At 37.3% G+C, this 15,737-nt stretch overlaps 1 protein-coding gene across 2 annotated transcripts; it reads right to left on the reverse strand.

The window, feature by feature from the left end:
* Positions 1-4,226: 4,226 nt before the first annotated feature.
* Positions 4,227-15,696, reverse strand: lg01h1orf159 (linkage group 01 C1orf159 homolog). Of its 2 annotated transcripts, none has more exons than XM_062051795.1 (9): positions 15,565-15,696; positions 14,489-14,569; positions 14,326-14,410; positions 13,826-13,921; positions 13,694-13,750; positions 11,225-11,359; positions 8,745-8,770; positions 8,621-8,645; positions 4,227-8,536 (listed from the first exon to the last, which is right to left on the reverse strand). In XM_062051795.1, exons 2-9 carry the CDS (start codon positions 14,558-14,560, stop codon positions 8,424-8,426), a joined length of 609 nt encoding a protein of 202 aa, XP_061907779.1. In that variant the 5' UTR covers positions 14,561-14,569; positions 15,565-15,696; the 3' UTR covers positions 4,227-8,423. The 2 variants fall into 2 exon arrangements, with proteins under 2 accessions (XP_061907779.1, XP_061907782.1); XM_062051798.1 differs by having other exon boundaries at positions 4,227-8,540.
* Between the last annotated feature and the right edge of the window lie 41 nt (positions 15,697-15,737).

Genomic DNA, 15,737 nt, shown 5'->3' on the forward strand with positions numbered 1-15,737 from the left:
GGACCAGATTTTTTTGAAAGGCAGTATTTTTTTTTAGAGTTGCTCCTCAAAAATAAAAATGCTCTTATGGAGGATCTTTGACTGGCACTCTTTTAAAATAAGGTCCTTAAAAATCATAATGCTCCTGTCACACAGAGGGTCTTTAACTGGCACTTTTTTATTATTATTAAGGTCCTTTAAAAAAAACATAATGCTACCGTCATATAGGGGATCTTTGACTAGCACTACACAGTTGGTCCTCGAAAACAGCAGAGCACTCCTGTCATATAGTGGATCTTTGACTGGCACTTTTTTTAAAATAAGGTCCTTAAAATCATAATGCTTCTGTCACACAGAGGATCTTTGACTGGCACTTTTTTTTATTAAGGTCCTTTAAAAAACATAGTGCTACCGTCATATGGAGGATCTTTGACTGGCATTACGCAGTCGATTCTCAAAAACAACATAGTACTCCTGTCATATAGTGGATCTTTGACTAGCATTTATACAGTATCCTTAAAAACAGCAGCACACTCCCGCTATGGATCTTTGACCAGCAAGTTGTATGGAGTATGTTCTTTACAAACAGCACAACGCCCCTGTCAGCTTGCTTTTTGGGTGTCCTTAAAAAAATCATAGTGTGCCTGTCATGTAGAGGATTTTGGACTAGATTTTTTTAAATTCAGCCTTAAAATGCAGCATTTTTTTTCGGAGTAGCTCCTCAAAAATAATAATGCTCCTTTCACAAGGAGGATCTTTGACTGGCACTTTTTTTAAATAAGGTCCTTAAAAATCATAATGCTCCTGTAACACAGAGGGTCTTTAACTGGCACTTTTTTGTTATTATTAAGGTCCTTTAAAAATAACAGTGCTACCGTTATAAAGGGGATCTTTGACTACCATTATGCAGTTGGTCCTCGAAAACAGCAGAGCACTCCTGTCATATAGTGGATCTTTGACTGGCACTTTTTTAAAATAAGGTCCTTAAAAATCATAATGCTCCTGTCACACGGAGGTTCTTTGACTGGCACTTTTTTTAAATTATTATTAAGGTCTTTAAAAAAAACATATTGCTACTGTCATATAGGGGATCTTTGACTAGCATTATGCAGTTGGTCCTCAAAAACAGCAAAGCACTACTCTCATATAGTGGATCTTTGACTGGCACTTTGTTAAAATAAGGTCCTTAAAAATCATAATGCTCCTGTCACACAGAGGGTCTTTGACTGGCACTTTTTTGTATTATTATTAAGGTCCTTTAAAAAAAACATAGTGCTACCGTCATATAGGGGATCTTTGAGTAGCATTATGCAGTTGGTCCTCAAAAACAGCATAGTACTCCTGTCATACAGTGGATCTTTGACTGGCACTTTTTTAAAATTAAGGTCCTTTAACAAACCAAGCGCTACTGTCATATAGAGGATCTTTGACTCGCATTACGTAGTCGATCCTCAAAAACAACATAGTACTCCTGTCATATAGTGGATCTTTTACTAGCATTTATACAGTATCCTTAAAAACAGCAGCACGCTCCCGCTATGGATCTTTGACCAGCAAGTTGTCCTTTACAAACAGCACAGCGCCCCGTCATAATAGAGGATCTCTAAAGCATACTGAAAGCTGTTTCTAATATTTTGGTTGCTATATTTAGTTGCACGAGACAGACAAGACATTAAATATAAAATATTACAAATATATCTAAATGGATACCACTTTCAACTGCTTTTAATAAAAAATGAGCAGCATTGTCTTTAAGTCAGAATGTTTTAAATATTTAATGCATCCGTTTTCTACCGCTTGTCCCTCTCTGGGTTGGCGGGGGGTACTGGAGCCTATCCCAGCTGCACTCGGGCGGAAGGCGGGGTACACCCTGGACAAGTCCCCACCTCATCGCAGGGTCAACACAGATAGACAGACAACATTCACACTCACATTCACACACTAGGGACAATTTAATGTTGCCAATCAACCTATCCCCAGGAGCATGTCTTTGGAGGTAGGAGGAAGTCGGAGTACCCGGAGGGAACCCACGCAGTCACGGGGAGAACACGCAAACGCTACGATAATTATATAATGGATGTGTATTTAACATTGTGTAAATACTATATAGATAGCCCCTGTAGTAAACCACTACACCAGTAATTCACAAACATGCTTGTAGACGTGATGACTGGTAAGAAGATCTTAGACACACAATATCAGTTAACAAAATAAAGTCATGTGTGAACACACAGATGGTTTATACAGTGCTGGCTGTATTAAGGTAATGTTTTCTAGTATTTAGGCACACATTAGTGAGGATTTTACATCTGCATACCTGCAAGGACACAAGGACAAACGTTCCGGCTAAATCCTCCTGTGCTGTTGTCTCTTCAACCTTCCATATGTTCGCCTGGTGCCCTGCAAGCAACTCCTTTATAAATAGAACAGTACGGTCGGTCACATGCGGCGGCTGGGAACTTGTCCTTCTCTCTGTGACCAGAGGTGTGACATTTTAGGCCCGCCCCCCACCACAAAATAACTAATAATCTGATATTCAGCAGCTAAAATAATTATTTCTTCACACTATGAGCCAAAAAATGTCACCTGTTGTCAACTTATGTGTAGAATGCTCAGATTTTTCAGTAACTGCCCCTCAGTGGAAAAAGTTTGGGCCGCATAGGTGCCATAGGGCAAAACATGCACTGTGACTCCCGCACATACTGGGAGTCAGATATATTGTGCATACATATATTCACATACATACACAAATACAGTACATACCTACACACTCAAAGTTCGTACATCCACACGCACATTCACTGTACAAACATACATACCGTATTTTTCGGACTATAAGTCGCAGTTTTTTTCATAGTTTGGCCGGGGGTGCGACTATACTCAGGAGCGACTTATGTGTGAAATTATTAACACATTACCGTAAAAAATCTAACCATATTATTTAGCTCATTCACGTAAGAGACTAGACGTATAAGATTTCATCGGTTTTAGCGATTAGGAGTGACAGATTGTTTGGTAAACGTATAGCATGCTCTATATGTTATAGTTATTTGAATGACTCTTACCATAATATGTTACGTTAACATACCAGGCACGTTCTCAGTTGGTTATTTATGTGTTATTTAACGTACACTTATTCAGCCTGTTGTTCACTATTCTTTATTCATTTTAAATTGCCTTTCAAATGTCTATTCTTGGTGTTGGGTTTTATCAAATAAATTTCCCCCAAAAATGCGACTTATACTCCAGTGCGACTTATATATGTTTTATTCTTTCTTTATTATGCATTTTCGGCCGGTGCGACATATACTCCAGAGCGACTTATACTCCGAAAAATACGGTATACACATACTGTACATATACATTCACTGTACAAACATACATATAGACATACTGTACATATACAGATACATATACATATTTACACTCATGCATATAATCACGTTTCATCAAACATATATTATTGTTGTTGCCCTAGGGTAAACTGGGTAACACATGGCACACTGACAAAGCTTAACCTATGGTACTATAACAATCTACAAGGTTAATATATTTGACTTCTTTCTTCCCCTCCATTTATCTGCTTTCTTTTCTATTTCATGTTATTACGTATATGTATTGTTGCATTTGAACAATTGTATTGTTGATAATAGAGGTAATAATTGTTATTATTCATGATCAATAATGCTATTTTTATTGGTATTTGTATTGCTCCATTGGTAGTGCAATAATGTTCATTGTCATTTCTGTATTATTATTTATTTCACTAACTGCTTCTTTGCTATCACTTTTACCATCATATTTGTACATATTCTATTTGCTGATATTGTTCTATTGTTGTTGTCTCTCTGTCTTATCCCCCTCTTGTCCCCACAATGTCCCCCTCCGTCTTCCTTTTTTTCCTCTTTCTATCCCCTCCTTCTCCAGCCCGGCTGCACCCAATATTAATATAAATCCATTTAATAAAGTCAAATACAAATAAGGCAACAAGAGAAGTATCCCACACTTCTCTTTCGTAAAGTAAATTTGTACAGCCGATCAACAATATGATTTGCCCGAGTAGCTGGACAGGACAAAAAAAAAACATGCACAGTGAAATCACTAATGGCAGCCCTGAAGCTACAGCACTCTATGTTTATGTTATTTGGCTGCAGATTGATGTGCAATTAGGCAACTGAATGTTACTGCTCTGTTTATTTACCATTCAGCAGTCAAACAAAACCACAAATACCACATGACTCGTCTCGGTCTTTCAGGAAGGTGCTTTATTTCTGCAGACATTTACAACAATCTTCATCACGTTACAAAACAATATTATCTGTATAAAAACAATGTGTTTTCGTTGACAACACGCACACCAGTCAACATGGGAAAAACAATAAGTCATGTGATCACTTCCTGTGCTTGTTACCACAACCTCAAGTGTCATCAAAATATGTCAAATAAAACCTTTAGCAGCCTGCTTTTGACAAGTGGTGCATTCAGTAAGAAGGCCACTGGAATGTCCAGTCAGCAGTGATTTCCCAATGCCTTTAAATCTCGCCATTGCCTTCCATTCTCTCCGCAGTTACTGGCAAAGGAAGTCTACCAGTAGTCATATTTAAAATGTTTCCAGCTTGTTGACAATTAAATATTTTACTGGTGCACCTTACTAAGATCCTGTCACTGATTTGAAATAATTCATATCCCTGATTTAACAATCTTTAGCCACATTCTAAAAAGGAAATTTAATTATGGATTTCTCATTACAACTTCTTCACTTCCGTTACGATACCGAGATTGGAGCCTTGCGTACTGGACCATGCCGATATGGATCTAATACGATATTAAGGCAAATCATAAATTATTTAATTATTTTATAGTTTGGAGTGTTTGAGCGAATGAAATTACTCAAAACAGAACAATGGTCGTCATTAAAAACACTAACCTATTGATTATTAACCATCTGGAATGGACTTATGCTGTCTTTAATTACACTGAGGTAGAGTGGTAATTAGTTTTTTGGTAGCACTTACTGGTCACAAGAATTCATTAAGTTAATGACACAGTAAGAATGATGCGGACACGTTACTGGATACTTTCTAATACACTTTTGCCTTGGAGATTTGTATGTGTAAGTAATATAAAACTATAATGTGATACTTTTTTATATTGACAAATGTGCGGTTTCAAACTGCAATATTGTTCAATTAAGGCAGTCCTCAAATATTAGAGCAGGCCCTACTGGGGGGTGCAGTACAATACCTGGTGGATAGTGTGTGACCGCCAAGGAACATGTTTTATCAGTATCATGCTTCAAAAAGCTGTGCATCAGAAAGAGTGCTTATTGTAGCCATTAATTCTGACTTTCTCATTTCGACAAAAACAAGAAAAAAATCAGCCCAAGTTGTTTTGTTCGTTTAGTTTTTTAGGTTAAAGGGGAATATCACTTTTTTATTGAATCATTCACAATCCTCATATAAAACACGTTTTTCTCTTTTTAATGCATTCTAATTAGTAAATATATGTAAGTCCGCTTACAATGGAGCCTATGTGAGTCGCTCCATTCTGCCTATAAAGCCCTTAAAAAAACATCCAAACACCTCCATTAAAGTTTTATATACAAGATGTAAATATATATGTAAAGTAGTAAAAGGCACATTTATATTCAGTATTTACATATTTTGCTCATTTTAAGCATACACGTCGCATTCTAGGGCTGTGAATCTTTGGGTGTCCCACGATTCGATTCAATATCGATTCTTGGGGTCACGATTCGATTCAAAATCGATTTTTTTTTTTTTCAATTCAACACGATTCTCGATTCAAAAACGATTTTTTCCCGATTCAAAACAATTCTCTATTCATTCAATACATAGGATTTCAGCAGGATCTACCACAGTCTGCTGACATGCAAGCAGAGTAGTAGATTTTTGTAAAAAGCTTTTATAATTGTAAAGGACAATGTTTTATCAACTGATTGCAATAATGTAAATTTGTTTTAACTATTAAATGAACCAAAAATATGACATATTTTATCTTTGTGAAAATATTGGACACAGTGTGTTGTCAAGCTTATGAGATGCGATGCAAGTGTAAGCCACTGTGACACTATAGTTAATTGTTTTTATCTTTTATAAATGTCTAATGATTATGTCAATGAGGGATTTTTAATCACTGCTATGTTGAAATTGTAACTAATATTGATACTGTTGTTGATAATATTCATTTTTGTTTCACTACTTTTGGTTTGTTCTGAGTCTCCTCTCAATTGCTCTGTTTATTGCAGTTCTGAGTGTTGCTGGGTCGGGTTTGGTTTTGGAATTGGATAGCATTGTTATGGTATTGCTGTGTATTGTTTTGTTGGATTGATTAATTTAAAAATAAATAAATAAAAAAAATCAAAAATTAAATCAAAAATAAAAATTAAAAAAATTGATTTTTAAAGAAATGAGAATCGATTCTGAATCGCACAACGTGAGAATCGGGATTCGAATTCGAATTGATTTTTTCCCACACCCCTAGCGCATTCATTAAAAAAACGAATCACAAAGGTTTTTTTTTTAACATAACTGATTATTACTCACTGCAGACTTCATGAGAGCCAACAAACATAATAAAACATCACTTACTGTACAAGGTCTGTTGTCATTAGAATGCCAATTGATGGAACGTTGTTACAGCCCTGTTTAGATGAAGGTGGAACCTTGCGCCTTTATATGTATTTCTCACCATTTCCGGGTCTAAATTGGCTGTCAAAGTGTACCAGCTTGTATTACGTCCTCATCCTTCTACTAGCCAGGTGAGAGGCATGATTTATGATTTACAATAAACCTCCACAAGCAAGGAAGCATCTTACCACTCGATGACGGCAACATAGGCCCACAAGCTTGTGATGACGGCGCCGCTATAGTTTGTCTGCGTCAGAGCTTATAATAACAATATCACTAATACTTGGTTAATATTTAAGTCACGTAATGTAAATGGAGTATTGTTGGCGTTTTTTGAATGGTTATTTATTGGGTTTTAAGGGCGGAATAGAGGACCTCCCATTAGCTCCATTGTAAGCGGACTTTTATCTACAAGTTAGATTGCATTAAAAAAAAACATTTGTCGTCATGTCTCTCATAATGTTTGTGAACAATAGGCAACATTCCAAAACTAGTGCAGTTCCCCTTTAAAGTATTTTATATACTGCATTGGGCTTCTGAGTTGATGTTGCTGATCAATTTTAAAATTCATTATTATTTATTTAGTTTTATTTTTCAGTATCAAATTATCCAAGTCAGTGAAAATGTTTATAGTTTAAATAAGGATTATTTACCTTTTAATCTCAGGCAAATTATTTCACTTTAAATCTTTTCTGTTACAGGCTAAAAATCAATGTTAATAAAATGATTCTTTGTTGTAAATTGATCTATATGTCTTTCTTATTTTGTTTTCTTTAATGTTAATAATGATACAATGTTTTGCAGAGTGGCACTAATAAGAACATTTTTGTAGACAAATGATACTATTTATATTCAGGGGGGTAACAGAAAAAAATTGAGAAGTAATTAATTCAATTTGTCTAGCTTGTGTGCTAAGTTGTTGTGTAGCTGCTCGCTCCTAATACCCTACCATGTTCACCTTTTGTAAATGAAAGATTATTGCAGGATTTTAGCTGACTGCACAGCTATGCACAAGTAAACACTCCTCCGGACTGTTTGTTTTGGAGATGTTACATGCAAGCCGATACAATTCTGCTATCGGACCTATATCCAATATCAGTATCAGATCATGACCCCGCCATTCGAATACATATACTTTTAGAACATTGTTTACGCTTGTATTGACAATGGGTATTCATCAATTTGGACATGGATCTTTGTGTTACGCTAAAATAAATAGGTAAACATTGCGTATGCAGATAACTGACGTGTGGCACAAACTTGGCAAATACATTCACTTTGGCTGATGGGAGACAACTAATAAATAGAAAAACATCACTCATACAATCACAAACATAAAAAAGGAGACCAATGCAAAAGCTAGATTCACACACACTAAAAAGAACACAAACAGTGATGATGCTTTGTCACCATCACCCAACTAGGTCACTGGCCTAAGCGGTCGATGCATGTTAGCCTCAAACCAATAAACGCATAGCTGTAATAGCTCACCGTTTATGAAACCATGAGAGTGGCGTCGCTGGCATGAGTGTTGACTAAAACTCGAGCAGCATGATAATGATTGCAATGAAAGGCGTCTTGGTTCTGAGCTACTGCAATGTTTAAGACATAAAAAAATATATAGGCTCTCAAAAAGCTACTTCAATAAGACCTCAACTGTGAGTGCAGCGTCAATGCGTCGACTGTACGTAAGAAGAGCACAGACTGATAAATAGGTTGAGTTCAAGTGTGACGAGCTTAAATACGAACTGACCAATGACGTCACTACATTTTGTCACCAACTCCTTTCACAAGTCATTTGGGCTCCAAGATCCTACACGTTATAGACCCGTGTGGTGGGTGCAGCGTGCGTGATGTTGCTTTTCTGCGCCACGGAGGGCCTCTCCCGCCGCATGTATCTTTGTTTCCTAGCTTCAAACGAGAAAACAATAATTATTAGTAGATAACCTGTTTGGTGAGACGAGCGAGTAACGAATAAACAGGCTGCTTACCTGTCGAGGAGGAAATCATGACAGCCTAGAGAAGGGGGAGCGACAACGGAAGAATGTTACCATGGTAACGGTAAACACAAAATGTCAACTTTCGTTAGCATGTAGGGCAACAAAGCTGACTTACAGTCTCGCTTGGCTGAAAGATGAAGGCTGTGAAAGAACAGAAAATATCACTGACCATTTTTATTACTGTAAATCTTACTACAGTGGAACACGTTTATGTCGACGTCACTCGGACTGCCTGAGCAATGTCGAATTGGCCGTTTGGCATAATCGACAAACTAGGATTTGTGGTAACTAAACATGTATAAACTTGTCAAAAGTGCTTTGTGTGCATGCATGTGTCTTCTTTTAACTGATGTGAAGCTCTTTTTGTTGCAACTTGCCTGTGCATGAAAAGTGTTAGTTTGATTAACAGATTATGCGGTCGGCAGTGTATGTCGATGTCGACTCAAGCGGGCACTTTTTAGTAACAAGAAGAAGCCGGTGGACTTGAGGAGTTGGTCGACCGACATAAGCGGGCTCCACTGTATAGAAATTAAACTTGGACATAATTTAAAGTAGTCAAAAATACAGCATTATAAGTTTACTATCCACTGACTAAACACACACCCAGTATTGTCTAAATATCTGGCAAAACAAGCGAGAACTAAAATAATTATGTCTTTCCTACAGTCAAGCATGGCGGGGGTAGCGTCATGGTCTAGGCTGCATGAGTGCTACCAGCATTGGGGAGCTGTGGTTCACTGAGGGAAAGCATTAATTCCAACATGTAGTGTGCCATCGTGTAACAGAAATTGGGCCGTGTAGTAGTTTTCCAACATGATAAGGATGAAAACACACCTCCAAGATAACAAGAGCCTTACTGAGGAAGAGTGGACAAGGCATGTCTCCTCCACACCTGAACTCAATTGAACACCTGAGGGGCATCCTCCACTTATGGCGCGTTCCATTTATACTGGGAAGTCAGAATTTCCTAGTCCGAAGTTTCAACTGGTACGCCCCCTCGAAGTCAGATATTCTACTCAGTCAGATATTACTACCCGAGTTGGCTTTTAAAGACGGCTGCTCCAGGTGTCAACAATGGTGTTTTTGTGTTCCTTTTTCATTCACCGTGTTAGAAGGTTGCAGAAAGAGCGCATATTTGTCCTAAGTTGTTTATTATTCAGATAAGCCAAGTGCATAAATAGCTTTCCTGGACGTGGCCATCTTGATTTTTTACCTTGTAACTAGAATGCTCATAGATCGGTTGTGACATCATTCCCAGCTCCGAGGTAAATGGAACGCACCATAACATCCAGCAGTCGGTATGTGTACATGCACTAAATTTGTCCGATTTCTCAAATTGTTCTAAACAAGCCCCCAACAGTACCTTGGAAACACCTTAATCCGATTGTGTTTGGTTTTTGAAAAGTCGGACTAACACACTTGGATTATGCGATTGGAAACCAGATTTCTCAAGTGGGTGTGTGCGGCCGGAGACGACCCTTTGTATCGCGCATTCGCCAGTCTCAGCTTGTGGGATAAACCCCGGAAGCAGATACCATTCAATAAAAACAAAGCAACAATTGTCCTGAAGAGACTTTTTGTTTGCTTCACAAACTAAAAGAACAAAACATTTTGAAGTGCATCAATGGTAGAAAAAAAGAAATGGAGATTTATTTCACAAGGTAGCTAAGGAAAGGTAAAATGCCGGCTTAATTTGGATGGACGAAATACGAATGAGATGAAAGATAAAGAAGCAGGTATATTAAAGGCAAATAATAAAGCGTAAAAAAACCTCTTCACGCTGCATTTGTGCACTCCAAACCGATTAACTTTCCGCACAGCTAGCAAGATAGTCCAGAACAATAGCAATCTTCCTCTGGATATCAATCAGGGCACCAACGGTCTTTTCCTTCGGATTTAAAACTCCTTCCATCAACCCACACAGCCTTATGAATGAACTCTGAGACATTCAAAAGTTTTGTTTCCACGACTCTCCGTCCGAAAATTTCTTCAAAAAAAACTTTTCTGTCTTTGCTTCGGACCTGCATCCGCCCGATACATTATTGATAGTAGCGTCATGTACATGCACAATCCAAGATCATTTCTTGATACTGTCTGCTATTTAACACCAACATAGCCTTTTCAGACGTAACATTTGTAATCTGTGACAATATTACAGCGTTCATCCATTTAAACAAGTTTAAGGAAAAGAAAAATAATTCATTTAACCACGCTAAAAGGAAATAAGTGCCCCCCAGTGTGCGAGAGGCACATGGCGTATGACAAATAGTCGCATTAGAGAAAGTGCATGGACACACATAAGTTAAAATACAAAAAAGCTAACTATTTGGGGAATCAGACTAATTTAGTGCATGGAAATGTAGTGAGTGATGTCATGATGGAGGAGTGGAAGATGATTCTAGTAACAGCATGTGCAGCTCTGCTTAGTTCCATGTCCAAGAGGATTATGGCAGTGCTTGATAACGGTGGTGCTCATACTGAATATTTACACTGAACATGGTCACTTTGAGCTGTACTCACTTTTTTTGCCAGATATTTTGACAATCATGTCGGTGTGTCGATTTGTTTTCAGTGGACAGTAATATACGGGCTTACCTTTGTTGCGGCGGTAGAAGATGCTCGGGAGTCGATGTGAGCGTTTGAGGTAGAAGAAAGAGGCGACGGACAGGATCAGGAACAGACTAATCAATAGCGTTCCAAGAAGAAGCGAGGCGGCCACGCCTGGGCCTCCTGCTCCCAAACAAAGCACATTGACAGTTTTGAGCATATACTCCCACAGGACCCGTTTACTTTTCTTATGTCAAACATGTTGGAAAAAACTGACTTCAACCAGTCTTACTGGTCAAAACCTGCATATCCTCACCATTTGCTATCTAGTGACCTACACATACAGTGTCAGTGAGTACGGAACGTATTCAGACCTCCTTAAAATGTTCATTCTTTGTTTCAGTGCAGCAATTTTCTAAAATCAAAAAAGTTCATTCTATTTCTCATTAATGTACACTCAGCACCTCATCTAGACAAAAAAAAAGCAGAAATGTAGACATTTTTGCAAATGTATTAAAAAAGAAAAACTATATTATGTTAAAGGGGAAATGACACCATCTAAAGGCGACTTTGTGAAAGGAAGAAATCAGGAGCATTATTTCTGTTTGAACATTGTTTGACACGAGGTGTGTCCCGATCCGATATTGGACAGCGGTCTGATTTTACCCCAAAAAATCAAGTATCTGATTTATATTTTTATTTTTACAAAATTCAGTTACATGAAAGTCCACTGATTTGTCATAATTATCGCAGCAATACAGAACACTAGGGGTGCTGAAAAAATGTATTTGAATCTGAATCAACACTCTTATTTATTGCAATTCCAAATCAATTCCAATTATTATAAAAAAAAAATTTTTAAAGCCTTTTTTAAGAACCCATTTTAAAAACACGGTTTTTAGGCCATCTCCGCGCTTGCCCACTGTGTGTATGCATCATACATCAGCAGCCAAGAGCATCATTTGTAACCGGTTTTCAAATACTGCTACGGTTTGTTCTCTAGGGCAATGCCTGGGGTCAAGGGGAGCTGCTAAAACTGTATTTACCAGTGAATATTGGTGACAATTTTGACAGTGACATTAAAGGATTTTATTTTTTTCTATTAATTCTATTTTTAGACCAAATTATGTATTGCGAAACTTGGTTTGAATTGAAAATTGTGTTGTATCAAGAATTGAATCATCACCCCAAGAATTGGAACGGAATTGAATTGTGAGCTCTTGTAAGATCCACATCGCAGTAGAACACAGAGAATGTGCATAAAAAAGGATTTGCTTGAGTTAAGTTGATATTCGGAATTGCCATAACGATGATTTGTTGCTGGTGTGAAAAGCCTATGGTAAAATGTGTGTGCGCAGTTGGTAGGGGTGCTAAAAATATTAACATCCAAATCACGATGTATTATTTATTACAATTCTAAATAGATTCATAACATTTGAGAATTTAATAAATTTGCAAATTTATTTTTCATTTTTTTTAGAATCAATTTCACATTAAAAAATAATTTATCATTTTGCTAGTCGTACATCAGCAACCAAGAAGAGCTTTTGTAACCTGTAACCTGTTTTGAAAAGATGTTATTATAATTTATATGCCAAGAAGAGCTTTTGTAACCTGTATTGAAAATGTTTTATTATAGTTTATATACCAAATAATATATTACAAGAATCATGTTGGATTATATTGGCTTGCATCTAAAATCTCTAATATAAGCACTTTTATACAAGCAGTCCTGCAGTGTGTTAAAACATCTAAATGTCCTTTAATAAGCACACAATGTTGTTCTTTTCTTCTAATTTAGTCAAGCCATTTACAAAAGGTAAACATGGTAGGCTGTAGGCTTCTAGGAGCTAGCACAACAACAACAGCTTAGCACACAAGCTAGACATACGTAATAAGTATCCTTCATTGAACAATATTGCAGTCTAAAACTGCACATTTGTCAATGTAAAAAAGTATCCAATAATTATAGTGACATATTACTTACACATACAAAATCTCTGAGGCAGAAATGTATTAGAAAGTATCCTGTAACAAACGTGTCCGCATCATTGAACTTACTGCATCATGAGCTTAACTTAATACATTTTTGTGGCTACTTGGTGTCACCAAACAAACAGTTACCACTCCGCTTTAATTTAAAGACAGCATAAGTCAATTCCAGGTTAATGTTTTTCATACCTACCATTGTTCTCTGACCAATTGTACTGAGCAAACCTTTTTCTAACATTCCACACTACCAAATAATAAAAGTATGTGTGATTTGTGCTGATATCGTAACAAATCAGTATTTGTATTGGCCAATACTCCAATATCGGCATCGTATTAGAGGTTAAAAAAAGTTGAGGACACCCCTTGTGGACACGTTTAAAAACAACACAAATATCAATGTCTTGGCAATTTAATATTAACATGTCAAAGTAATTGCACAGTTTAACCATCCACTGGTACATTGAAGTTAACATTACAGTATAATAAAACACACTTTAGGGACAAATGTCACATACTGTATCTTACCAATTTTAGGCATGACAGTTGTGACTGTCGTGTGGTTTTTCCTGTCCATCGTGTAGTCTAATGGCAAACACAAAAGAAAACAATATCAATTACTTCCCTTGATTTTAAAAATGACCACTTGAGATTGCTTACTGTAAGTGCAAGTTGTTACGTTGTCAGCGTCTACAGTCGCAGAGTCACACTGTATGCAAATTATGCTGCTGCTTTCCAGCACACGGAAGAAGCATCCTACAGAAGATTTATGAGAACATTTTGGTATATTTAAATGTCCATTTATGCATTTACGTGCGTATGGAAATTGTGCAATCAATCAGCTGATAGACAGGCTTCTAATGAGGAGAATAGAGCAGTCGTTGCTATGGCAACCCTCGCACGACCTACTTTGTGGTGTATATTTTGGGCAGACCAGGCAGGACACATGAGGCAATGTTCAATGTGTAATCACACTAAGCATAAGCTTTCTTTATTTTTTACACGTCTTTATCAGTTGATTTGTTTTTAGATACAGTGCAGGACTTGTTTTATTGATTTTTATCATCCATTCTGCCTTTTTACACAGGATGGCTGAGATACAATAAAACCATAAAGCTACACGTCAAATGACGTCCCACCCATTAGGCGTCTCAACGAACCTGGCTCGCAGCGAGTGTCGTTCAAACACGAACTGTTGGTCCGCTGTTTGTCGCCGCAGCACTCCAGTGAGTTATGATGTAGCGCCTGCGGACACAAAGGACATCTGCTCAGTGAAACAGAGCACATTTTACCCAAGCAGGTCGGGATTGGTTAGTTTTCCACCTTGGTTACACGTGTCTCCGGTCTGATGAGTATCACTGTTGCTGCCAGGACCAAGAGGAATGACAGCGCCATGTTTGAACCCTGGAAAGCAAACTGACCAATCAGACAAGACATTTCATGAACAAGAAAAGTGTTCTCAACATTTCAGCATATCTCGTGAGACTTCATGGTCTGTCAGAGTAATATCAGAGAAATAATACTGCACCAGTTCAAGAGTGGAAGAGTTACCTTATACATACACTCAAATTCATTATTTAAGTTTTGATGTATTGTATTTAACTTATGTTTATGCTTGCATGACAGTTTGGAAGCTACCTGCAGCAACCCAAACCTCTCCCCTTGCATAAACATGAGTAGTTTTATTACACAGATGTACCTGCACAACAGCAAATATTGGTAAATGTTTACAAGTCTCCTATCCAGTTTACAAAGGTTTTTTTTAAGATAGTGACAGTTTAACCCTGGAACAGATTAAGGTTGTTTGTTCAATTGTTTCCTGTGGGAAATGCTTTATACAAAATGACAATAGCAGGACTCATCAAACTCATACAATGACACTAAATATATATATATATATATATATATATATATATATATATATATATATATATATATATATATATATATATATATATATATATATATATATATCAATTTCAATTCCACCACACATTTGATTATTTACACCTTAACTCCATTTGGCAAGTGATACAATAAAGTGATATCATCGTCTCAGTACAAAATCAATGCACACTGTGTTATTGCTACTGCGTGCTGTGGTTGTAGCAAAAAACGACCAATGTAACGTATTAGTCTGTGATTTATAATCATGATACCTCATTTGTCGTTAATACTTTACCCTTACTCCGGTTCTTGACTTTAAACACACGGTTCATCGATAAAGTTAAACATTTCCCGTAGCTAGCTATAGCACCTGTCACCTGACTGATGTTGCATCGTGTTAGCAAACACAACTTACAAGAATGACTGCATTGCTGAGGCAGAAGAAGCTGCATCGCTGCATATTTGCGAAACACAAACTTGGCAGCGATTTTTGAGACGAAACATTTACTCACCTAGGTCGGCAGGAACAGATGTCGCTCGGCCGAGAGGGTCTGTTGTCGAGTTTGTTGTCAGGTTTGTCATCAACACACCTCCGCAGTTTGTTCTGCCATTAAAATCAGCCGCACAGCGCCCTTTCAATGATTTAATCAACATCCGGGTGGGTCCATCACAATAAAAGTCAAAA

Source organism: Entelurus aequoreus, linkage group LG01 (assembly GCF_033978785.1).
Source record: "Entelurus aequoreus isolate RoL-2023_Sb linkage group LG01, RoL_Eaeq_v1.1, whole genome shotgun sequence".
Lineage (NCBI taxonomy): Eukaryota > Metazoa > Chordata > Actinopteri > Syngnathiformes > Syngnathidae > Entelurus > Entelurus aequoreus.

Coding starts and splice junctions, on each gene's coding strand:
- lg01h1orf159 (XM_062051795.1), bottom strand. CDS start 14,560: ATGGCGCTGTCATTCCTCTTGGTCCTGGCAGCAACAGTGATACTCATC. Junction 14,411..14,488: donor CGGAGACACGTGTAACCAAG/GTGGAAAACTAA, acceptor TTGTGTCCGCAG/GCGCTACATCATAACTCACT. Junction 13,922..14,325: donor CGACACTCGCTGCGAGCCAG/GTTCGTTGAGAC, acceptor AATCTTCTGTAG/GATGCTTCTTCCGTGTGCTG.